This window comes from Fulmarus glacialis, unplaced genomic scaffold, assembly GCF_000690835.1.
Source record: "Fulmarus glacialis isolate BGI_N327 unplaced genomic scaffold, ASM69083v1 scaffold38262, whole genome shotgun sequence".
Classification (NCBI taxonomy): domain Eukaryota; kingdom Metazoa; phylum Chordata; class Aves; order Procellariiformes; family Procellariidae; genus Fulmarus; species Fulmarus glacialis.
The window spans coordinates 1-19,641 of NW_009196625.1; the positions used below are offsets into that span (position 1 = coordinate 1).

Genomic DNA, 19,641 nt, shown 5'->3' on the forward strand with positions numbered 1-19,641 from the left:
ACAGCGGCTGTCGTTTCCACCTGGCATACGCTTGCTTCCAGCAGACCAGTAAGTTAGGGAACTAAGCCGTGTAAACCAGTCCTGTGGTATACAGAACACCCTCAATCCTCATCTTCTTCCGTGGTGAAGAGTGATGACATGCTTAGTTCTGTACCAAGCGCTCAGACAAAGACCCAGGCATAGAAATCTGTGGGTGCTGAAGGTGCATGAAGCGTGTTTATTCTAGTGTTGCCTTAGCACTTTAGGGAAAAGAGCTTATTATTGCCATTTTTCAGATAGAGGACAGAAAATTAAAATAACTTTATGAAGTATTCAGCTTTCCTGAGCCCTCAGTATTACATGTTCCGAAAGGATGCTGCCTCAGATAGCTATTTAATCATTGTTTACAGCTGTTCTTTTCTGAGAATTCCTAGTCATTACATGTCAAAAGGTTAAAGTAGTATAGCATACAGTAAAGCACAGTACAGTATAAACTAATGTAATTGTGGCTGAGCTTGCTGTTCTTTAGGTGGCTATTGAGTTCTGTTTGTTTCATCACATTGTTTTTGAAAATAAGGGTTGCTCAGCTTTTGCCTTGATTGACATTTAATGACCGTAAATAGCATAGACAGTAATTTCCATGTGCGGAGGGGAAAATATGCCTGTAGAATATAATATTGAAGAATATAGTTTCAGTGAATGCTTCTGTAATCTCAGTACTTTTTGTTACTTAAAACTGGAAATAACCATTTCAAGGGTCCATGCCGGTAGTTCTTAATCATGTGATTAGTCTTTATTCATGTAAAAAAATCCCATTGACTCAATGTCTCTACTTACATAAGTAAGGAATTCAGTATTTTGGTCATCTCGGAGCAAAGTACAGCTGTGGTTGTTAAACAGATTAATAAGGGGTTGTTTACATTTCATTTCTTAAATCATCCACACATTTAAATATAGGATTACATAAATAGCACATGTAAAACTATATTGGTGGGATGAGTGGATGAGAAAATGTGTTATTTCCATTTTAAGGCTGTATGTTGGTGGGGGAATGATAAGAATATGCCATCTTCATTAGCTAAAGGAAAGCTTTTCCGTGTGTTGCAAGATGTGACAGCTCTGAGCCCTGTCCCTAGTGCTCTTACAGGAGCAGAGAAAACACTGTGTGAATGACATTGCCTGGACTGAGCAGAAAGGACTTTGCAGCATCTCGTGTTTCACCTCCCTCTATTTAGGGCTTGACAGGACGTCCACTGAGCCTCTTGATCAGCTGGTTCCCAGAGAGGTTATAGAGGGCAGCTCTTGGCAGCAGGAGTTTGAGGTCCCCTCTTATCTTGGCAGGGTCCTCTCCAGCACTCCGGCTGGGCGGCTGGAGGTGGGTGTCGCCAATGGAAGTGTCTGGGTGAACAGGAGAGAGCAGGGGAAGGATGTGCTTAAGTCCTTCTGTGGAAGAGGGGTCTTCTGCCTCTGCAGACCTGGGAGTCCCTTCCCGGTCAGTCTGTCAGGTTGTAGTCCTTCTTCTTTCTCTGGCCCTCCAGACTCCCATCTCCATGAGAAAACTTCCTAATAGTTGCATAAACCAGTTTTCAGTTGCTTCTTGTCTCCCTGTACTTGGCAAGGTATATATCCAGACCTTGATATATACTTATGGCTTGATATTTGTCCCTAGATTCATAATCACAATGACGGGATCTCCTAATGTAGTCTAAACATGTTAGGCATGCATATCTTTTTTGTCTTAATAGAAATTTTGCTTTGTTTTTAAACAGAGCAGTAATGTACATGGACAGCATGTAAAAACAGGTTGTTGGTGGTGTTACTGTAGTGCACAGGAGTTCTGAGGGATGTAGTCCCTACGTTTGGCTCTAGCTAGCCACAAAGTATAGACAGTTTGAGGTTATGGGGGTTTTTTGTTCTTCCTGCTATAGCCTATGAGGGCAGAGATACTGAAGAAAGGGATGCAGGGCAGCAAACATTACATGTCCCACCGTGGAAAAATATTGGGGTTTTTGAGCCAAGTGGAAATGCTTTTTCAGCTATGTTGACTTACCGCTGAGTAATAGCAGCACTGCAGTCTGCACCCCCACACATGGCACAAGCACCTCTGTGCAGTAGCTCTACTGCTCACAAAATATAAGGAGCCTCAAGAAGAGTAACATAAGTCTGTCCTTGAGTACTTACTCTGCTACAAATTCCTCATTTGCCATCTTCAGTTGCTGTAAGTATGGGACAGATACTAGCATGGCATGTAATTCTTGGGGCTCTTTTTGTCCTGTACAAAGCATCACTTCTCAGAATGTATGGGCTGCAGAAATCTGAAATGGTCATTATCTGCTTTTTTTGGCATGTCATCAAAACAAGAGCTTGAAACGTGCTGAAAGTTCAGCAAGTTCATATGGGATTACACTGTGCAGTTATCAATTAGTCAAGTTTCCAGGATAATTTTCCCTTACCTTGATCTTGCCTTCTTTTATCCTTACTTTGATTTAAATGCTTTTTTTTTTTTTTTTGGAATGATGATGCAATTTCCTTAGTTATGAATAATTTCTCTTTAATATCTCAGTAAGCGATAGCAGTAAATGATTGGAATAAGCTGGTCAGTGTCTATATCTGAGTAATGCAGAGAGGCTGGTGGATATGAGCTTTAAAAACCATCACCTATATAAGGCTCAGTGGACTGCATCCACTCTGTGCTCATTTTAGGCAAAACTGCAGCCAGAATCCCGCCCCTGAAAGTGCGGTCTCAATCTCTGCAGAAGTGATAGTGCTGTTATGCAAGGACACTAACATGCCAATAAAAGGATCCTTTTTCGTTTCAGATGTCTTCTAGAAACATGGCTGGCCAACACATCCTTCCTCAAGCTTTGTATCAGAGCAATATGCTGAAAGCCATGAAGATTAGAGAGAGGACACCTGAAGATCTGGTCAAACCCCCCAGTGGAATAATTCACCACTTCAGGACTATGCACAGATACACCATAGAAATGTTCAGAATGTGCCAGTTTTGTCCTCAGTTTCGGGAAACACTTCAGAAGGCCCTGACTGACCAGGCCACCCAGACTTCGCTGGAGCGCCAGAGGAAGCTCAACTGGTGCATGGAAGTTCGGAGACTTGTCCCTTTGAAGACTAATGGTAAGTTATGAGCAGGTCTTTGCACTCGCATTAAAACGGGTAATACAAATGTAGCACCTTTATTAATAGCATCTGAGCTCACATTACTGAAACAGAAGCGCTCGGCTTTAAAAAAGTGGTGCCTTTTAATCTTAGTTTTGTAAATTAAAATTCTTTCCACATGATGCGCTGTCCTGAGGCTGTAGCAGTCTCCTGCCCATATCACGGTATTATGAATAGCCTGAAGATTTCACAGATACTTTCATAATATCAGTAACCCATGGTACGTCAGAGTAAAATACCAGGCGGGAACCTTGACTTGCAATCCATCGCCTTTCCATGAATTCAACTCTGCTATGTGTCGGCTGCCTCGTCGGACGTGCCGAATGGCCCTTAATGCCAGGCAAGAGGAGACTTCTCATGCTTTGAGTGATGGGGGTGCATTCCCGTGTATATATAGCAGAAGTTAATATCCTGCCATAAGCCCTGCCATTGTATCTGGCAGGCAAGGTTCACTTACTGATCCAGCTTTAACAGCGGTGCTGGTGGGAGCGTCCTGGACGCGGAGTCTCTGGGAACCTGACCTCGCTGGCCCCGGAGTCAGCGCCCCGCACCCGGCCGGCTCCCTCATCCTCAGCTACCTGCTGGGGTTTGCCAGCTCTTGCCCTCCCTCAGGGCTCACCGGTAACTCCCGTGTGCGTGAATGACAGCCATCTTTGTGCAACACAAAGTTTGCAGTGCCCCTTTCTTGCAAGGGTCAGTGCTGGTTTTAGGTCTTGGCTTTTGGGTTACTTTGTGTGTATTGCATCAAGTGCTGTAAACTAAAAGGTATAGCAGTAGTGCAAAGATTTCCTGGACATGTGTCCACAGTCTTGAGCAGGAAACTTTTGCACATGACTGTAGGAGTCACTGGGCATTTCACATTCAGTGGAGGAAAGATTTGGTAATGGCTATGACTTACGGTCACGCAGCTGCAGACTTGGACTCAGGATTCCCTACAGCACAGATTGCCCCGAACCGGGAAGGTAGACTGGGACAGTGAGGACTCCAAGAACATGGAAAATACATATTCTTTGCTCAAGGAGCGGATGACAGTGGTTATAGAAACACTGGGTGTGGTGGACCTGCAGCATCACTGAAGTCCTTATGTTATGTTCTGTGGATGCTTCTTTCCGTATCTGTTTATATACGCATTGCCCTTATCTTCCTAATCCACATTCTTCCCATCCCAAGTTCTACCATACTTCTCAGGCTGATTGCACACGGCTGTGTTGTGCAAAAGCCATAAAAACAGAACCACCGTGTAGATGTCACTGCCGTGACCTAGAATAGCCTGATCCTAATGTGTGTCTCCGTAACTGCCATAGAGGCACTGACCTTTTGGTGGGCTTTTGCACGTGTGTAAAATTCTCATGACTGTAATTAGGCTGTGCGTGGAGATGGCGTAGTCTTGAATTTCCGGAAGGGCTGGAGTTGCAGCTAGGGCAGGCAGCGCTTTGCAGGTACTAGGAAGGTAGCATCACTCCAAGTGTTGCGTCTTCAAAACTTCACCCCAGGAGATACAGGTTTACTAGGAGAATGGATAACGTGCGTAATTCTTGCCCAGGGCAAAGAGCAACGGTTTTGGAATCCCCCATCTCCTGTTAGTACGAGTCCTGCAGGGGTTAACGCTGCCCGGACAGGCCCTTGTTGCTGACAACACTGTATTCAATAACTGTGACCTCTGGCGTTGTCTCATGACTGTGGGCCAGTGTTACAAATGGGAACAGTTTGTGGACTGGTGACTTGGATCCCATCCGTGAGCAGGCGTACCAGTACACAAGATGCTGAAACACTAGGGCAGGTTGAGGGAGGGCAAAGCGAGGGCTCGGTTTGTGGTCCCCTCGTACCCTGTGCAGGCAATGAACTCTGCTTCGGTTCAGTGCTTTAGGGTCATTAGGTGCATGTGTAGAAGGAGTGGCTTCGGGGACCTGTGGTTTATGCAAAGTATTCGCAGCGAGGGACCTATGCAGGAGAGAGAAGGTAGACTGGACTGAAGGAGAGAATCCCTGAAAGAAGGGACAGAAGCCCCGTGTTATCGCAGAAAATAACATGGGCTTTTTTTTCTCCCAGGTGGCGTAAAGAATACTTTAAAAAACATTTAGCTGCTTGACCCATAGATGAGGGAGGAATTTACTAGTTCTTTCAGTCAACAGTGGGCTTTCTTCAGAAAATTCTGGGTTTTTTTTCTAATGAAGGTTTTAATTGTTGAAAACAGAAAGTATTTCCTATAGGATCCTTCAATGTATATTTTACCTAATATGTGCATGAGTTTGTGGAGTGGTGGTTTTTTTTTTTTTTTAATTAAAAAAGGCCCTTTTGAATCACCACACGTTTCTTTGCAGTCATGCGGATGGAAGATAGAAGGAAAGCAGTAGGAGGTATAAAAATTGAAACTGTTTTGTTTTTTTTTTCTTAAATTTAAAAATTCCAGCATCTATTGGCTGTAGAGATTTCACTTGTATAATGAATCGGCATTCATTCCAGCTCGCCCAGCCACACCCCCCGGGAAAGTCCGAGGGAGGCTTCGCTGCTCAGCCCTGCGCGCTGCAGAACAAAAAGTACAACTGTTGCTCAATTGCTAGTCAAACAGCGCAGGGGAATTCCAAGTGCTGTGTAAGGAATTTTGGGCAGCGCTTCTCAATAAAGAACTGAAAGTGAGCTCTCGGAGAGAGAGGGAAAAAAAAAAAATCTTATCTTTGCTCTAGATTTTGCAAAGGGAAAATTTTAATGGGATTAATATTATCTTTCTTGGTCAGAAGGAAACCCAGACAGTTTTTCTGTCTTATATGTTGTTCCTTGATTTTTGAGCTCAAGAAGGCAGCCTGCAGACTTGAAGTAAGCTTTGCAAGACAGCATTCAGAGACCAGAAGGCAGTTGCAGGAACTTGATATACACTGAGTCCATAGCAATTTATGAAGTGTTAACTAGATTTCAAATGATACCTTTTTTCAGGTTCTGGGGTCTGTTGTAGGTTTTTCTCTGCAGTTTCATAGAAAAAGTAGTAAAAGTGTTCACAAATGGTGTACTTGAGCTCATAAGGCATGTGGCAAACTGGGTTTAAGTCTTTTGTGGGTGTTCTTTGGATGAGGTTTTTTTCCACATGAGAAAAATCTAGTAGCTTTACCATGGTTGATGTCCTCTATTCCAAGGAAATTGCTGTGGTTTCTTAGCATTTGGTGAATCTGTTTACCACTGTAGTAAACACCGGACCTAGTTTTGAATCTGAGGATATAACAGTAATGATTCTTGATGTCTCCCTTTCAAGGGATACATCCCCTTTTGAAGAAGATGGCTAGAGATAGAATTTGAAACCCAGCCATAGGCATACTTTGTCACACCTTTTAATGAAGTTAGTTAACTCCTCTGATTCTTGGTTTCCTCCCCTCTGAAATTGCAGAACATCGCTTTCCTTCCTACTGTAGAGTAAAGAGGACTTTTTCAATGCAAGGAGTGTGTCTAAATGAAAATCAAATCACTATGGTTTTCATTTATTTAGTTTTAATTTTGTATTTTATAAAAACAACCCTCTAAATAAAACTTTTAACAGCACAGCATACTATCAGTTCCGAGAGGAAGGCAAGAGGTGTTCCTACAATTGCTTTACATAAATCACCTACTCTTCCCTTTCTGTCTTTTTTTTTTTTTTTTTTTTAATTACAATTTCTCCATCAAGCACAGCCAAGTGCCAAGCCTTTCAATGCAGTGCTCATCAGGGGATGTGAGGCTTGGTGTTACTATAGTATTTTCTTAGTGGTTTCCATTATCTTTACCCTGTGCCATCAGGTGTATATTTGTATAAATGCAGATGAGGGAGATTTACACATTCTTTTGTAATTTTAAGTTGACTTTGTTGTGTTTAAAAGCTATTTCAACTGTGTTTGACATTTGCAGTTGACCCCAAAATTTAGTTCATGATATCAGTCGAAGTTAAGTAAGATAGATAAGGGGCAGGCTTCCCACTTGTCATGGTTTAACCCCAGCCGGCAACTAAGCCCCACCCAGCCGCTCACTCACTCCCCCCGGTGGGCTGGGGGAGAGAATCGGAAGGGTAAAAGTGGGAGAACTCGTAGGTCGTAGGTTGAGATGAAGACAGTTTAATAGGTAAAGCAAAAGCTGCACGCGCAAGCAAAGCAAAACAAGGAATTCATTCACTGCTTCCCATCGGCAGGCAGGTGTTCAGCCATCTCCAGGACAGCAGGGCTCCATCACGCGTTAACAGTTACTCGGGAAGACTAATGCCATCACTCTGAACATCACCCCTTCCTCCTTCTTCCACCAGCTTTATATGCTGAGCATGACGTCATATGGTATGGAATATCCCTTTGGTCAGTTGGGGTCAGCTGTCCCAGCTGTGTCCCCTCCCCGCTTCTTGTGCACCCCCAGCCTACTTGCTGGTGGGGTGGTGAGAGAAGCAGAAAAGGCCTTGAGTCTGTGTAAGCACTGCTCAGCAGTAACGAAAACATCCCTGTGTTATCAACACTGTTTCCAGCACAAATCCAAAACATAGCCCCGTACTAGCTACTATGAAGAAAATAACTCTACCCCAGCCAAAACCAGCACATTCTTCACCCCTTATTCCATACCAGCACACCACCATTGCTGAATGACAGCTTAACACCAACCGGTGAAGGGAGAAACCAGTAGAGAGGGGACTTTCTTCCTTTCTGTCTCTGAGCAGAGAGCTCATAGCTGTGGTCTTCTTGTTAAAATCCTTCTGTCCGAAGCTTAGAGAGAAGTGCACAGGGAATATGGATACGCACACCGTAGTTCTACATCCTGCGCACTTGTGGGGTTTTATTTAAGTAGCCATTTAAAAATAATGTACTCTTTCTTTTTTTGCAGGTGATGGAAATTGCCTCATGCATGCTGCATCACAGTACATGTGGGGTATTGAAGACATCGACCTCGTCTTAAGAAAAACATTGTTCAGCGCACTCAGGGAGATTGACACACGGAACTTCAAGCTCCGCTGGCAGCGGGAGGCTATTAAATCCCAGGAGTTTGTAGAAACGGGACTCCACTATGACACCCGGGTAAGGCGGCCTAGGGAATCTTGCTGTTTTCTGAGTGCTCGTCAGCGTTGCCTTGCTGATTTCATTTGCTTTTTGGCTTCACGGATTCTGCCGTTAGTGGAGAGCAGAAATAGTCTTCCTTTGGAGGAAATGGGAAAATATGATTATCTTGCGCACTGTTGTGCTGCAGTTGGTTCTTGACCTCCGTGTCTTTGAACCGTTGCTGATGGATGTTTCTTTCCTCAGAATTGGGAGGAGGAGTGGGAATACCTCATTGAAATGACCTCCCCAGAAACATCTGGGGCTCGAAACAGGCTTCCATATAATGCACTGGAAGAAATCCACATCTTCATCCTTGCTAACATCCTCAGAAGGCCAGTCATTGTCCTTGCAGGTGAGTTGCCCAGACAGTCATCTCACCGTGTTACTCTGCGCTGTGTTAGTAATCTTACTTCGATAATTGTTGTTTTCAGGTAGATGCATTTCAGAATGGGGCGTTTTCAGCAATTGTTCTAAAACGCCTAGAAGTATGTTTTCTCTTGCCTGTAGCACATACTTATTTGTGTTTATTTGTGTTTTCTTTTTCCTCCTTATGCAGATAAAGTGGTGAGAAGTTTAGAGTCAGGCTCCAGTTTTGCTCCTCTGAATGTTGGTGGTATTTACTTGCCTCTTCTTTGGCCAGCTGAAGAATGCTACAGATACCCAATTGTGCTCGGCTACGACAATATGCATTTTACACCACTAGTGACTCTGAAGGACAGCGGGCCAGGTATTTTTCAAGTACCTTGTTTGGTATTTATGTAGCTTCTTCAATATCATCATGCTGATAAAGCATTTAAAATATAATCTGGTTTAGATTTGCATTTCAAAAGTTAAAATTGATGTAAAAGATTCCTTTGGAATATGTGCTTAAAATGTGAGCAGAAACAGTTTTGACTGAATAGAAAATAAGGGTTGTCTTCAAAACGCCAGTTGAAAGTAGAGTACAAGTCACCTGCTTGCAGGCTGGGGTCAGTCAAATGGTGGCCTCTGCTTCATTGTGTTCTGGCCTCCTTTCCACGCGCCATCGTAAGAGAAGAAGCTTTGAAGGACATGGTCTCGCAGCGGTGTACCCCTGCCTGGCAGGGATAATGAGATATATGCTTTGCCAGTTTTAATGCATCTGTTCTGAATGGGTAGCAGTTCTCTAGGTTCAGGTTAGGGCATCATCCCGTGGAAAGGTATAACAAACTAAGATCTACAATGCTGCCCACACTGAGAAGGAAATTGCTATGGGGACGTTAAAATTCCCGTGGGATGGGGCTACGTTTGTGGTGCAGGCATGTCTGCATCCTCCCCCAGTGGCACTGTTTAGAAACCAGTTGCTCTGGCCAGCCGTTGTCCTCTCTCTCCGAAATTCAGCAGCAGTGATGACATCCCTGTGTGTTGCATCTTGTGGTTACTCCTGCCTGGTAAAGTATATATATATGCTAACCCATCTTGTTTCCCCACAGAAATCCGGGCTGTCCCTCTGGTCACCAGTGAACGAGGCAGATTTGAGGACTTGAGCGTGCACTTTCTGACAGAAACAGAGGAGAAGGAGAAAGAGCAGCTGCTAAAAGACTATTTGATAGTGATAGAAATTCCAGTGCAAGGCTGGGATCATGGTACAACTCATCTAATTAATGCTGCAAAGTGAGTGTCATTCCTGTTTCTTCAAAGTTACCTTGTTTATGGTGGTGGGAGAAGCCGAGCAGCCCAGTGTGTTCCTTTGGTCTTTCCTTCCACGGTAGCACACGTGTGCAATATGAAATAATAGCATTACTGCTGACATGCTTTGAAGTGGTATGAGCTCAAGCTAGTCTAAAATGTAAAGGCAAAAACGTCTTTAGACTTAGCAGACTGAAACTAATATTTTAGGAGAGTAAGCCCAATGGATTAGTTTCACTGACTTTTAGGTTACACAGGAGGGTGGCTGAAAAGTGGTTAAACCCGGGAACTGGTTAGACCGAACTCTTGCGTTTTATGTAAGGGCACATTTGCATAAAGGGCAGTTGGTAATTTTGGCTGCCCGAGGGAGGGTACTAGGCGGTATGTTCTTAGCGCAGATGCCTTGACAGCCGGGGCTGTTGCAGTGCGGCAGTAGGCAGGAAGCTGTGGCCGGTGGAGGAACCGGCGTCTGCGCTCGTCCCCCTGACGGTTGAGCATCAGTAACGTGCAGGGGGCAGCTGGCGGCACCCGTCGGCTTCTCGCATTTAGGGGACGCTGGCAGCGGTGTCCGCCCAGCCCCTTCACAAATGTGGGAGGGAAGCGACCCCCTGTATCCTCTGTCTTTGCTTCCATTACCATGCAGGGAGATATTTTTATGCTGTTGGGTGGTTCTGGTTTAGGAGCCTTGAAGATTGAAGTCCTCCTACCCAAAGGATATATGCATACACAAAGAGTAGCAGTTGAGCTTCCCTAGTCCCACAGCACGGATGTGTTCTTGCGAGTCACCAGTAATGCTAGCTCCTCATCCTACCAACTGTGGCACGGTGAAGCTCCGGTGTGGGGTTTTCCCTGCGGTCGGGGGCAGAGTAGGGATGGTGTGATGGATGCTAGCACTGAAGCCCCATGGTTTGTTTAAAGAATTCCGCTGGTAGATACCGACCCAACAGGGCAAAACCAGGAGCAGATTTCATGATAAACTGTGTCATGAAATGCTGAGCCCACTGTAGAGAAGGCTAGTTCTTAGCGTGGGCTGGTGAAGGGAGGGGTCTTCCACTCTAACCTCTGCTCAGCTGAGCACTGGTCTTCAGAGGACTTCAGGACTTGGGGGACTTTTCTTTTCACTTCTGAGAGATTATCCATATTCTTTGTGCAAACAGCTCTCAGACAGAAAACCCTCACCTAGAAGATCCTTTTAAGAATACTTCTGTTTAGCATTGTGTCAGACCATTTCTTTAGATGTGAAAGTCTCCATTTGACGTTACTGAACGCCTGCTTTTAAAATTATTTCCATTTACAGCAACAGTTTAGCATCCTGGATCTTCTAGCTGAGTAATATGGATGCGCATTAAATCTACATTTCCTCCCCACATTGCTTTTATTTGCCTCCACCCCCACCATCTGCCCTTTTCAACCACTGATGCCATCTTCCTTTTTTGGCTGTCAGGTTAGATGAAGGCAACCTACCCAAAGAAATAAACCTCGTGGAAGATTACTTTCAGCTGGTACAGCATGAGTACAAGAAGTGGCAGGAGAATGCTGAACCTGCTAGAAGAGAGACCTGCTCCAGGAACAGACAGGAACTGTCTCTTTCCCAGCTCTCCCTCTTACAGGTGAAATGTGAAACGCCGAATTGCCCTTTCTACATGTCTGTGAACACCCAGCCCTACTGCCACGAGTGCTTTGAGCGGAGGTCCCAGGGAAGCAAAGGAAGAAAGCAGACCTTCAAAGCAGCACCTGAGAAACTGAAGGCAGCTGGGTCGGGCTCCTCCCGTGGGGACGTTTGTGAACCTGGGGGATGGACGTCAGAAGGGCCTGTAACAGGGCCTCGCTCCGCACCTCCGACTGCTCCGAGCCTTTTCCTGTACAGCGAGACCACGGCCATGAAATGCAGGACACCAGACTGCCCCTTTACATTGAATGTGCAACACAATGGGCTTTGCGAACGCTGCTACAACTCCAGACAGCTTGGTCCTTGCAACAACTTCGATGACCGGAGACATTTAGACTATGCCACATGCACAGTGTGCCGTCAGAAGGCCAAAAGGACCTTCAACGGCATATGCAGCACTTGCTTCAAAAGGTCCACAGAGCGCTCCTCAAACGGCAGCCCTGCTTTTCTGCCCACGTGCCACCAGAGATCGACATCTGACCCGTCCCAGATCTCACAGGGCCTCCTCCAGCACTCCTGCCATCAGGCTCCCAACAGCCGTGGCGAGGAGCCCCCGCCACCGGCTCTGCCTCCCGAGGAGAAGAGGGGAGGCAACCTCTGCAGGAAACCTGGCTGCAAGTTTTTTGGCACGTCGCAGAATGAGGGCTTTTGTACGCTGTGCTTCTTTGAGTACCGGGAAAACCACGGTAAGCGGAGATGGGGTGAGCTTTGGTACACTTGGGCTGCAGGTCGGCCTCCTCGAGCTACGAAGCTCTGCGTGCACTGGGTGCTAGAAGGGCAAGGGATGGTGGAAACGGTGTGGCGCAGCAGCAGCAGCAGTCTGAGGAGAAGGTGCTTTTTTGGCCGTTGTTATCCCGTAAAAGGGGCACGTGGTAACACTGGGGGAAATCTGTGAAATCTCTTGTAAAGCTTCCCGTCGGCTTGCATGGAAGCAAAACTAGCTCAAGAGGGAGTGGGTTTGATCCCTCCCCACCGTCCACTGCAGTCATGGTTTGGTATGGATTTTCTTCACAGCCAGACGAGTTGTAGGAGTCGGTGAGGGAAATGCTGTTGTATTGATGCTACTGAAAACCAGTTATGTTAGCAAGACTTTTAAAAAGCTTGGGATGAATTTGAAGATCCATATCCGTTCTGGATGTAACAGGTATAACACTCTGGAGTAACTACTGAAGTCGCCTTGATAAGCAGAGCAAGTAGAAGTTGACTGTAGACAATGTGCTTGTATTTTGGAGTAACTTAGGAGTGTATTGTCATAATCTACCTTGAAATCTTTCTTGGTAGTATCATGTGCATGGCGCACGTGTGTGCACGTGTGTTTAAAGGCAGGCCTTCAAAAAGGTAATAGTTTGTGAATAAATCACAGCATGAAATCTTCATCTTTCATGCTACTGCTCTGTTACACAGGCAAAGAGCCCTTGGGTATAGAAGGTGAAAGGCACCTGTAAGAGAGAATTTTTGCTCATCTCTTAAGACTGTTTCATTGTTGACAAGTGTGCCAATGCTGCACTTTCCCCATACTTTCAAATTAGGGAACTTCTATGCCAGCTTGCAATAGATTATTTTCCAGCGCTGTTCACAATTAAATTTTTTCCTTCTGATTGTGGAATATGTAAGATTGCTTCATGAGACTAAAAAGCCTATTAAGCTCTGTGCCACTGTACTTCCATTACCTGATGCACCTGAAATGGGGGAGGCCGAGAGGGAAGTGTTGGGGTAGATCACAGATGTCACGCTGAACCCAAAGGTGAAATTCCTCTTGACTTCAATGGGATCTAGTTTTCCCACTGAGGGCAAGTTTTTCCCAAATCAGCTGTTTCAAGAACTTCTGATACAAAAATTGGGCTAAATTAGCTCCCTTATTTATGCAACGTGGAGGAAAGTGCATCAACTGAGGGGTCTCAGGATTGTCCAAAACCCATGTTTGAGGCTAGTAGATTTTTTTAAAAAAAAAAAAAAAAAAAGGGGAAGCTTTTCATAGTTGCTTTGGATCATGAGGTCTATTGGGCACATTCAAACTCCTCCTGTCCTTACTTTGCATTACAGACAGCGTTTTGCTACGCCACCAGAGGAGATCTCAGCGGAAGTCCTCGGCAGCAGGTCAGCTGGGGACCTCCGCTCCCGCCTTCCATAACACCGTGTCCTGCCAGCGACGCGACTGCGGCACCCTGGGCAGCACGATGCTCGAAGGGTACTGCCAGAACTGCTTCATTAAAGCCCAAAACCAGCAATTTCAGGAAGCCAGGAGGACGGAAGAACAGCTGGTGAGACAGCCAGAAGTAAGTGTGAACTTCTCAAAATCTTCCTCTTGTTTAGCGCTGCACATTTTTCTCTTGTGTGAACGACTCAGGATGCGTACTAGAAAATCCTCAAATGACTGCATCCTAAGTATCATGGAAAGACAAGCGTAGAGTAGCTCATGATTTTTTCCTGTTGCAACTGAGCAACACTCCTAAAAGTCATTCTCAGTTTAGGGTTATCATGGCCGTGTTCAGTTTTACCTCAGCTGGGATTTCGCCAGCAATTTCAGTGGAAGCAATTGGACCAACAGTTGGTTTTTTTGCTGCTCAGGGAGGTATTTTCCTTCTTACCCTTAGAGCTATGCAGCTGCATCAAGGGATTTAGTCCGCTTCATGTTGCCTTTTTCATTGAGCCCATCACAGATTTTCATTGTTCCAGATTTTTTTTTATATTTGGTTTGTTTTGACCCTTTTAGAATTGAGAGTTACCAAAGATAAAAAAACATTTTTTTTCTAAGAAAATTTGCTATTTTCTGTGGTAAAGCCCAACTTGGCTCTTGGTATTGTGCTTTTCAGAAGAAGCGTGTGTCTGCAACAACCCCCAGTGGTTACCTATACAAACCATTAGCAGAGTTGAAAGTAAATGAAAAGCCGCTTGTGCTGCCAGCACGGCAACTGACAATGTGTTTTAATGTTTTTCAAGAGATCGGGACAGCACAGAGATTTGCAGCGAGCAGCGTTGAGTAGCCAGAAGAGGCAGTGTGCTGTGGCTTTGTGTAGAAACAACCTGGCCTGCAGAAGCGATGACTTGTGCCAGGAGTGCCAGCGCCTCGGTCAGCTCGCGCCGTCGGGGAGTGCCAGGGACCCGGCTGCAGAGGAGCCCCCGAAGCAACGCTGCCGAGCCCCTGCTTGTGACCACTATGGCAATGCCAAGTGCAACGGCTACTGCAATGAATGCTACCAGTTCAAACAGATCTATGGCTAGCGGAGGGGAGGAGTTGGTAAAGAACAAGAAAGCGATACCAGCTACTTCCTTCACTGAAACGGTGCTATATCCAAAACACTTAACAGTCCTGGGAGTGGGAGCGCGGGAGGAAATATAAGCTGTTTGCTTGTGTTCGTGTTTATTCCCAAGAACAGGAATACATGTCTACTTCCTGTAAACACTGCATACAGGGACTGCTGAGAAGGGCAGGTTGCCTTCTGCACAGAGCTGTCGTTCATGACTAAGCTCCTACAATGCCATATTTAATTCTTGGACTTCCCAGGAGGAAGTGTGAAGCATTTGAATCCAAAGAACTTCCCAGTTCTGCCTCTTTCTCAATACTAGAATCTTTTTCTAGTTATTAAAAAACAGTTTAAAAAAAAAAAAAAATTAAATAACTCATGACTTATTTCAGTTAAATTTTATATATTTTGTGAACCTTAATGTGAACATATGTTTTATTAAAATATTTATATTATTTGAAACAATGCAACTTGAAATTTGCACAGCTAGGATTTTTTTTTTACATATATTTACTCTTGTGTTGAAAGTTACAAACTTAAATGTATAATTGAAAAACATTCTCTGATATAAAAAAATAAATTATTGAAGGATTGAATTTGCTATTTTATATTGATGAGAGAGAGCACAGTTGAGCATTGGACACCCCCTGAAGAAAGCATTTCTGTTCAGGACCACCATGCAGCGCGTTACCAAGTGCTCCCTGGTTCAGATGATGTAGCCAAGCGCTTTGAAGAGACAATAACTTGCTGTAAGTCTCTGCATACTCCCACCTTACATCATTGTCCTCTCAGGAAGAGCTCTCGGTACTGTGGGAGACCCATGCAGTCGGTGTGCATAAGGAGTTGGCTCCTGTGGGTGCAGAGTATCTTCAGTCCCCAGAACTATGGGTATGGGAAAGTAAGGGTGATCAGGACTGTGCAAGAGAAGCTAAGCTTAGACTGACACGACTTTGCTTTCTTCATTCATCCATCAGTTGTGCAAGGGTTTCCCAACCGATGCTGTGTGAGTGCCACCTTGGGAGGTGGTGCTGGCAGCGCGTGATGCCCAGCCACACGTGCAGCTCCGAAGGCGCAGGGCAGGCCTACCACCTCCCCTCACCAGGGGCAGCAGGGAAGCCCCTCACCTTCCGGTCGTGGCTTCTGGGTTGCTCGATAGCTCCTGAAAAGCAAGTGGCCAACTGCTACTTGAAAAAGTACTTGAAAGCGGTGTTTTCTTCTCATCCCAAGCTCAGCCTAACCCAGCCCCGCTGCCAGGGGACTTCTGCTCTGTAACGCTCCCTCAGTGCGGCACGAGTATGCCTGTGTCGGCACTCGAGTGTTTCAGACCTCTGCCTTGACAGGCAATACTGTACACTACCATGGCTTCTTGGTGTTGGCCGTGACCTGAAGGAAAAAAATGAGTCAGGGGTGCAAACGTCCCTGTGCAGTCAGGAAAGAGGAGCCTTTCCGAAGAGGCTGACCTCTCCAGGTCAGCTGCTCTCTATCCTGGTTAACCCTTTAATCCCTGCTCAGGAGCACACCTCAGCGTATGCTTCAGTGCTGTCCCCACTGAAACCATGCAGATGTTAAGTTCCTGAGTACTTTTGCCACAGGTTAGCTAGTCCTTGTAATTCACTCAGCTCTCTAGCCCATGTTCCTGGATGCCTTCCTCACGCCTACTGTTCTCCTTACAGTTTAGCCCAGCTCCCTCGGGACCCATGTACCCCTCCTTTCAGAGCATACAACCTAGAAGTCAGCCTACTCCCCCCAGAGCAGAGCCTGCTGGATCTGCCACCCCATCTGTACAGCATACTGCTCTTTCTCAAAATCTCTGTTCATCCGTACCCTCCTTCCCCTTTCTTTGCAACTCATGCAACTCACATGCCTGCCCGATTCATCGAACTTCTGCACCAGGCGGACACCTCGGTGCTGAAAGAGCAGCCAAAGACCGGGAGGGATGCCTCCACCAGGAGACGGACGCAGCTCACGGCATCCAGCCTCGGCAGCCATCAGCCCCCGCACGCTGAAAAGGCAGAGCCTCCACCATGACACCTTCAGTGTCGGGAGGTTGGTTAACTCCAGTTGCCGTTAACTGCAACTTCTGCGCAGAGGAAGGATTTCAGATTCAATGCCCCAGATCCCACTGATTTTTCTCTGCTGCTTTCTGAGCCCATTACTCATAACCCTGAAGTCACATGAGGCTTGTCTCATTCTGAAGCTCCTATGTAAATGAGTGCCCAGCCTGTCTCTTGTGATTTACTTGTGTGGGAACATTAAAGCTGGTAGGGCCTTTTTTTTAATATACTCTGGTATTTCCCTAATGTCCTTAGGGGATTTTGACCCTCTGATGCTTTCTACTCTAACGTATGTTTTTTTCCTTCCTGTTCTGCAAGGGAGAACTTTTATTTGGATTCTCCCTTTTTGTGACCACTTCTGGAAGTCTCTTTGCTGAGATGCAAATCTTTCATAGCCAGAGGTTCTTTTCTTAGTAGAAAGGCAAAACTAATATGAAACAATTGGCTTAATGACTACGTGCATTGCACTGGAATTCCTTACAATACAGTGCAGGAAGGGATTGCTGCGCAGGCTGTGCTTACACGTTCATTTTGTTTGGGGAAGGGATACTTTTAGATGATTACAGTAATTCCTGACTGGGAAGATGGATGATCTGAATGTTATCTATGTTTCTGGATTTCTCGGGGATCTAACCACTAAATTAATAGATAACTTATGATACAGAAAAGAAGAAAGCACGTACTAAATTTTTAGTGTAGAGAGAATGTCAATTTATCTTTTGATACTTCAGTGCTCTGCTCAGCAAGCCCTTGGTGTGATCTGAAGTACTAGGCCGCTTAACAGGGCTGGGAGCACCAAGCAGCACGTACTCTGTTAGATCAAAACCCTTACACCAAGCTACTGACCTAAGCGTGTATCCCAGGAGCCCCAGGCAGGACTCGGTGTGGGCGGCGATTTGCAGGGAAAGCAAGAACGAAGAGTCCCTGCTGTTACAGCCTTAGGTGCAGGCTGCGATGTTCTACGTTTACACAGAAGGTAAGGCATCCTATTTACGGCCTGTGAGCCATCTGCCCATCCTTTCTTCCTGCACTTGTTTGGCCCCATCCCCACCCCGCACAGTACTCCTCCTCGCTCAGCAGAGCGGAAGAGAAGAGCTACCTTTAGATGCAGGGGGCCCACAGCCTGCAGTGCTACTCCTTCGCTGCAGGCAGATCTCACGGACAAACCCTGTCTCTCTCAGGTAATTACCGAGAAGTGGTTATTTAAGTAAGGATGTCTTATTTGATTAGCCATTCATGAGTTGCTTGCCATGCAACTTGGTGTACAGTTTCCAGCTGACCCACCAACGGCCTGGAGAAAGTAGGAGTGCAATAAATGGAAAAGAAAAACATTTGTTTGAGTTAGTGTGAATGTAGGAGTGGCTTCATATCCACTTTTTATGTGCTTCATTGAATCGCAAGTGATATAGCCATTTTGCCAGCTGTCTTTCATCCTGTTGTTCCTGCACATGCTACAGACTGTCCTAATCTATACCACCCCATTCCTCAGAAGTGTCTAAAGTCAGTTAAATCATCCATATCTGGCAGCTATGACCTTTACACTGACAGTGATAAGCATAGGAGAAAAGGCAGTTCAGCGATTAGGAGACACACAAAAAAAAGACCCCCATCATGACACCAAAGCTCTTGGGATGTGCTAAAGTGCCTTTCCCACCCTAGAGTCGAGTATTCCCACCACTGGGATACTTGACTCTAAGCTCCTCTTCTGAACAGGCACAGCAGGGACTTTTAAGCTGCTATGTCAAGGAGGTAGTCCACCTACTGAAAAAAAAAAAATCTTAACCCCTAGATTAAAAAATAATCTTCATCCCTAGCTGTGTTTAGGAGGCAATGAGTGAGCAGGGATATCTGGTAGGGCCAGACCTGGTAGTTCAGATGCCCAGGACGGTGCTTTGTTTGAGAGTCCTGCTGAGACTGGCACCAGGAAGGCCTCTGAGCACCTCTGCAGCGTGGGAATGGGGACACCAACTCACCAGAGAGATCCTCAGTACCTGGGGATTTTACTGACAGAGGGGCTGAAGGACTTCAGGCAGTATTTGAGGGGGCCTGTGAAGATTTCAGTAGCATCTAGATATTGGATATAAGTGTGTTAGATATAAATCTCCAAAAATTCATGCTGAGCATAACTTTGTGCACTTGGGGCCATGAGGCCACAGTGCATGACATTAGCTTGTGCATTCAATCCATGCAAAGTAAGTGGTTCAGCACGGTGATATGATGCATGTTTTGTTCAGGTGAGAGCCACGGGGGAGCAGCGACTGCATAATTTTATCCTGCATACTTGAGTAGGACACTATAGTGTAATATGTACAGCATCGAAATAGAAAACCACAACACAGAACAGTTACAATTTCAGTTTGTATTAAACTGCCAAGGCCCCTTAAAATCTGGACTTACAAGTACAGATGCCTTTACATCCAAGTGCTCCGTTTCTCAGGTGCTCCCGTTTAACATGCAGCGTAGCAAACCTGTGGCTGATGGGAGCAGATTCAACGCGCTAACATAAACTTGTTCAGTCATTTCTGTGCTGATGCTTTCTCCACATCCGTGATAAATACTGATAGCATCAACCCTTGCCTGGTTCAGAAGGATTGTCCTAGCTGCATAGGAAGAAAGACAAAATGTTTGGAAGTGGTTTAATTGAGCTGCTGCTTTGTTAATTCCCCTTTCCTTGACCATCCGTGGTTATTTTGGAGAAGACTGCCACTAGCTCTTACAAGGGTTATTCCTCTACCTCTTATATTTAGTAGGATACATTCTAGCTCTTACATTTAGTAAGACAGCCACGGCTCCTGTACGAGCATTATCACTTCCCAACCTGCAGCTGAGCCGACTCAGCC

At 45.6% G+C, this 19,641-nt stretch overlaps 1 protein-coding gene across 1 annotated transcript; it reads left to right on the forward strand.

Annotated features, from left to right (window-relative positions):
* The first annotated feature begins 2,813 nt into the window (after nucleotides 1–2,813).
* On the forward strand, nucleotides 2,814–14,724 carry TNFAIP3 (tumor necrosis factor, alpha-induced protein 3). Its single transcript, XM_009572260.1, has 8 exons — nucleotides 2,814–3,111; nucleotides 7,975–8,165; nucleotides 8,391–8,538; nucleotides 8,743–8,913; nucleotides 9,638–9,818; nucleotides 11,278–12,203; nucleotides 13,597–13,763; nucleotides 14,443–14,724. The coding sequence occupies exons 1-8, from the start codon at nucleotides 2,814–2,816 to the stop codon at nucleotides 14,722–14,724; spliced, it is 2,364 nt and encodes a 787-aa protein (XP_009570555.1).
* Nucleotides 14,725–19,641: the final 4,917 nt, after the last annotated feature.

Coding starts and splice junctions, on each gene's coding strand:
- TNFAIP3 (XM_009572260.1), top strand. CDS start 2,814: ATGGCTGGCCAACACATCCTTCCTCAAGCTTTGTATCAGAGCAATATG. Junction 3,112..7,974: donor TGTCCCTTTGAAGACTAATG/GTAAGTTATGAG, acceptor CTTTTTTTGCAG/GTGATGGAAATTGCCTCATG. Junction 8,539..8,742: donor GCCAGTCATTGTCCTTGCAG/GTGAGTTGCCCA, acceptor CTCCTTATGCAG/ATAAAGTGGTGAGAAGTTTA.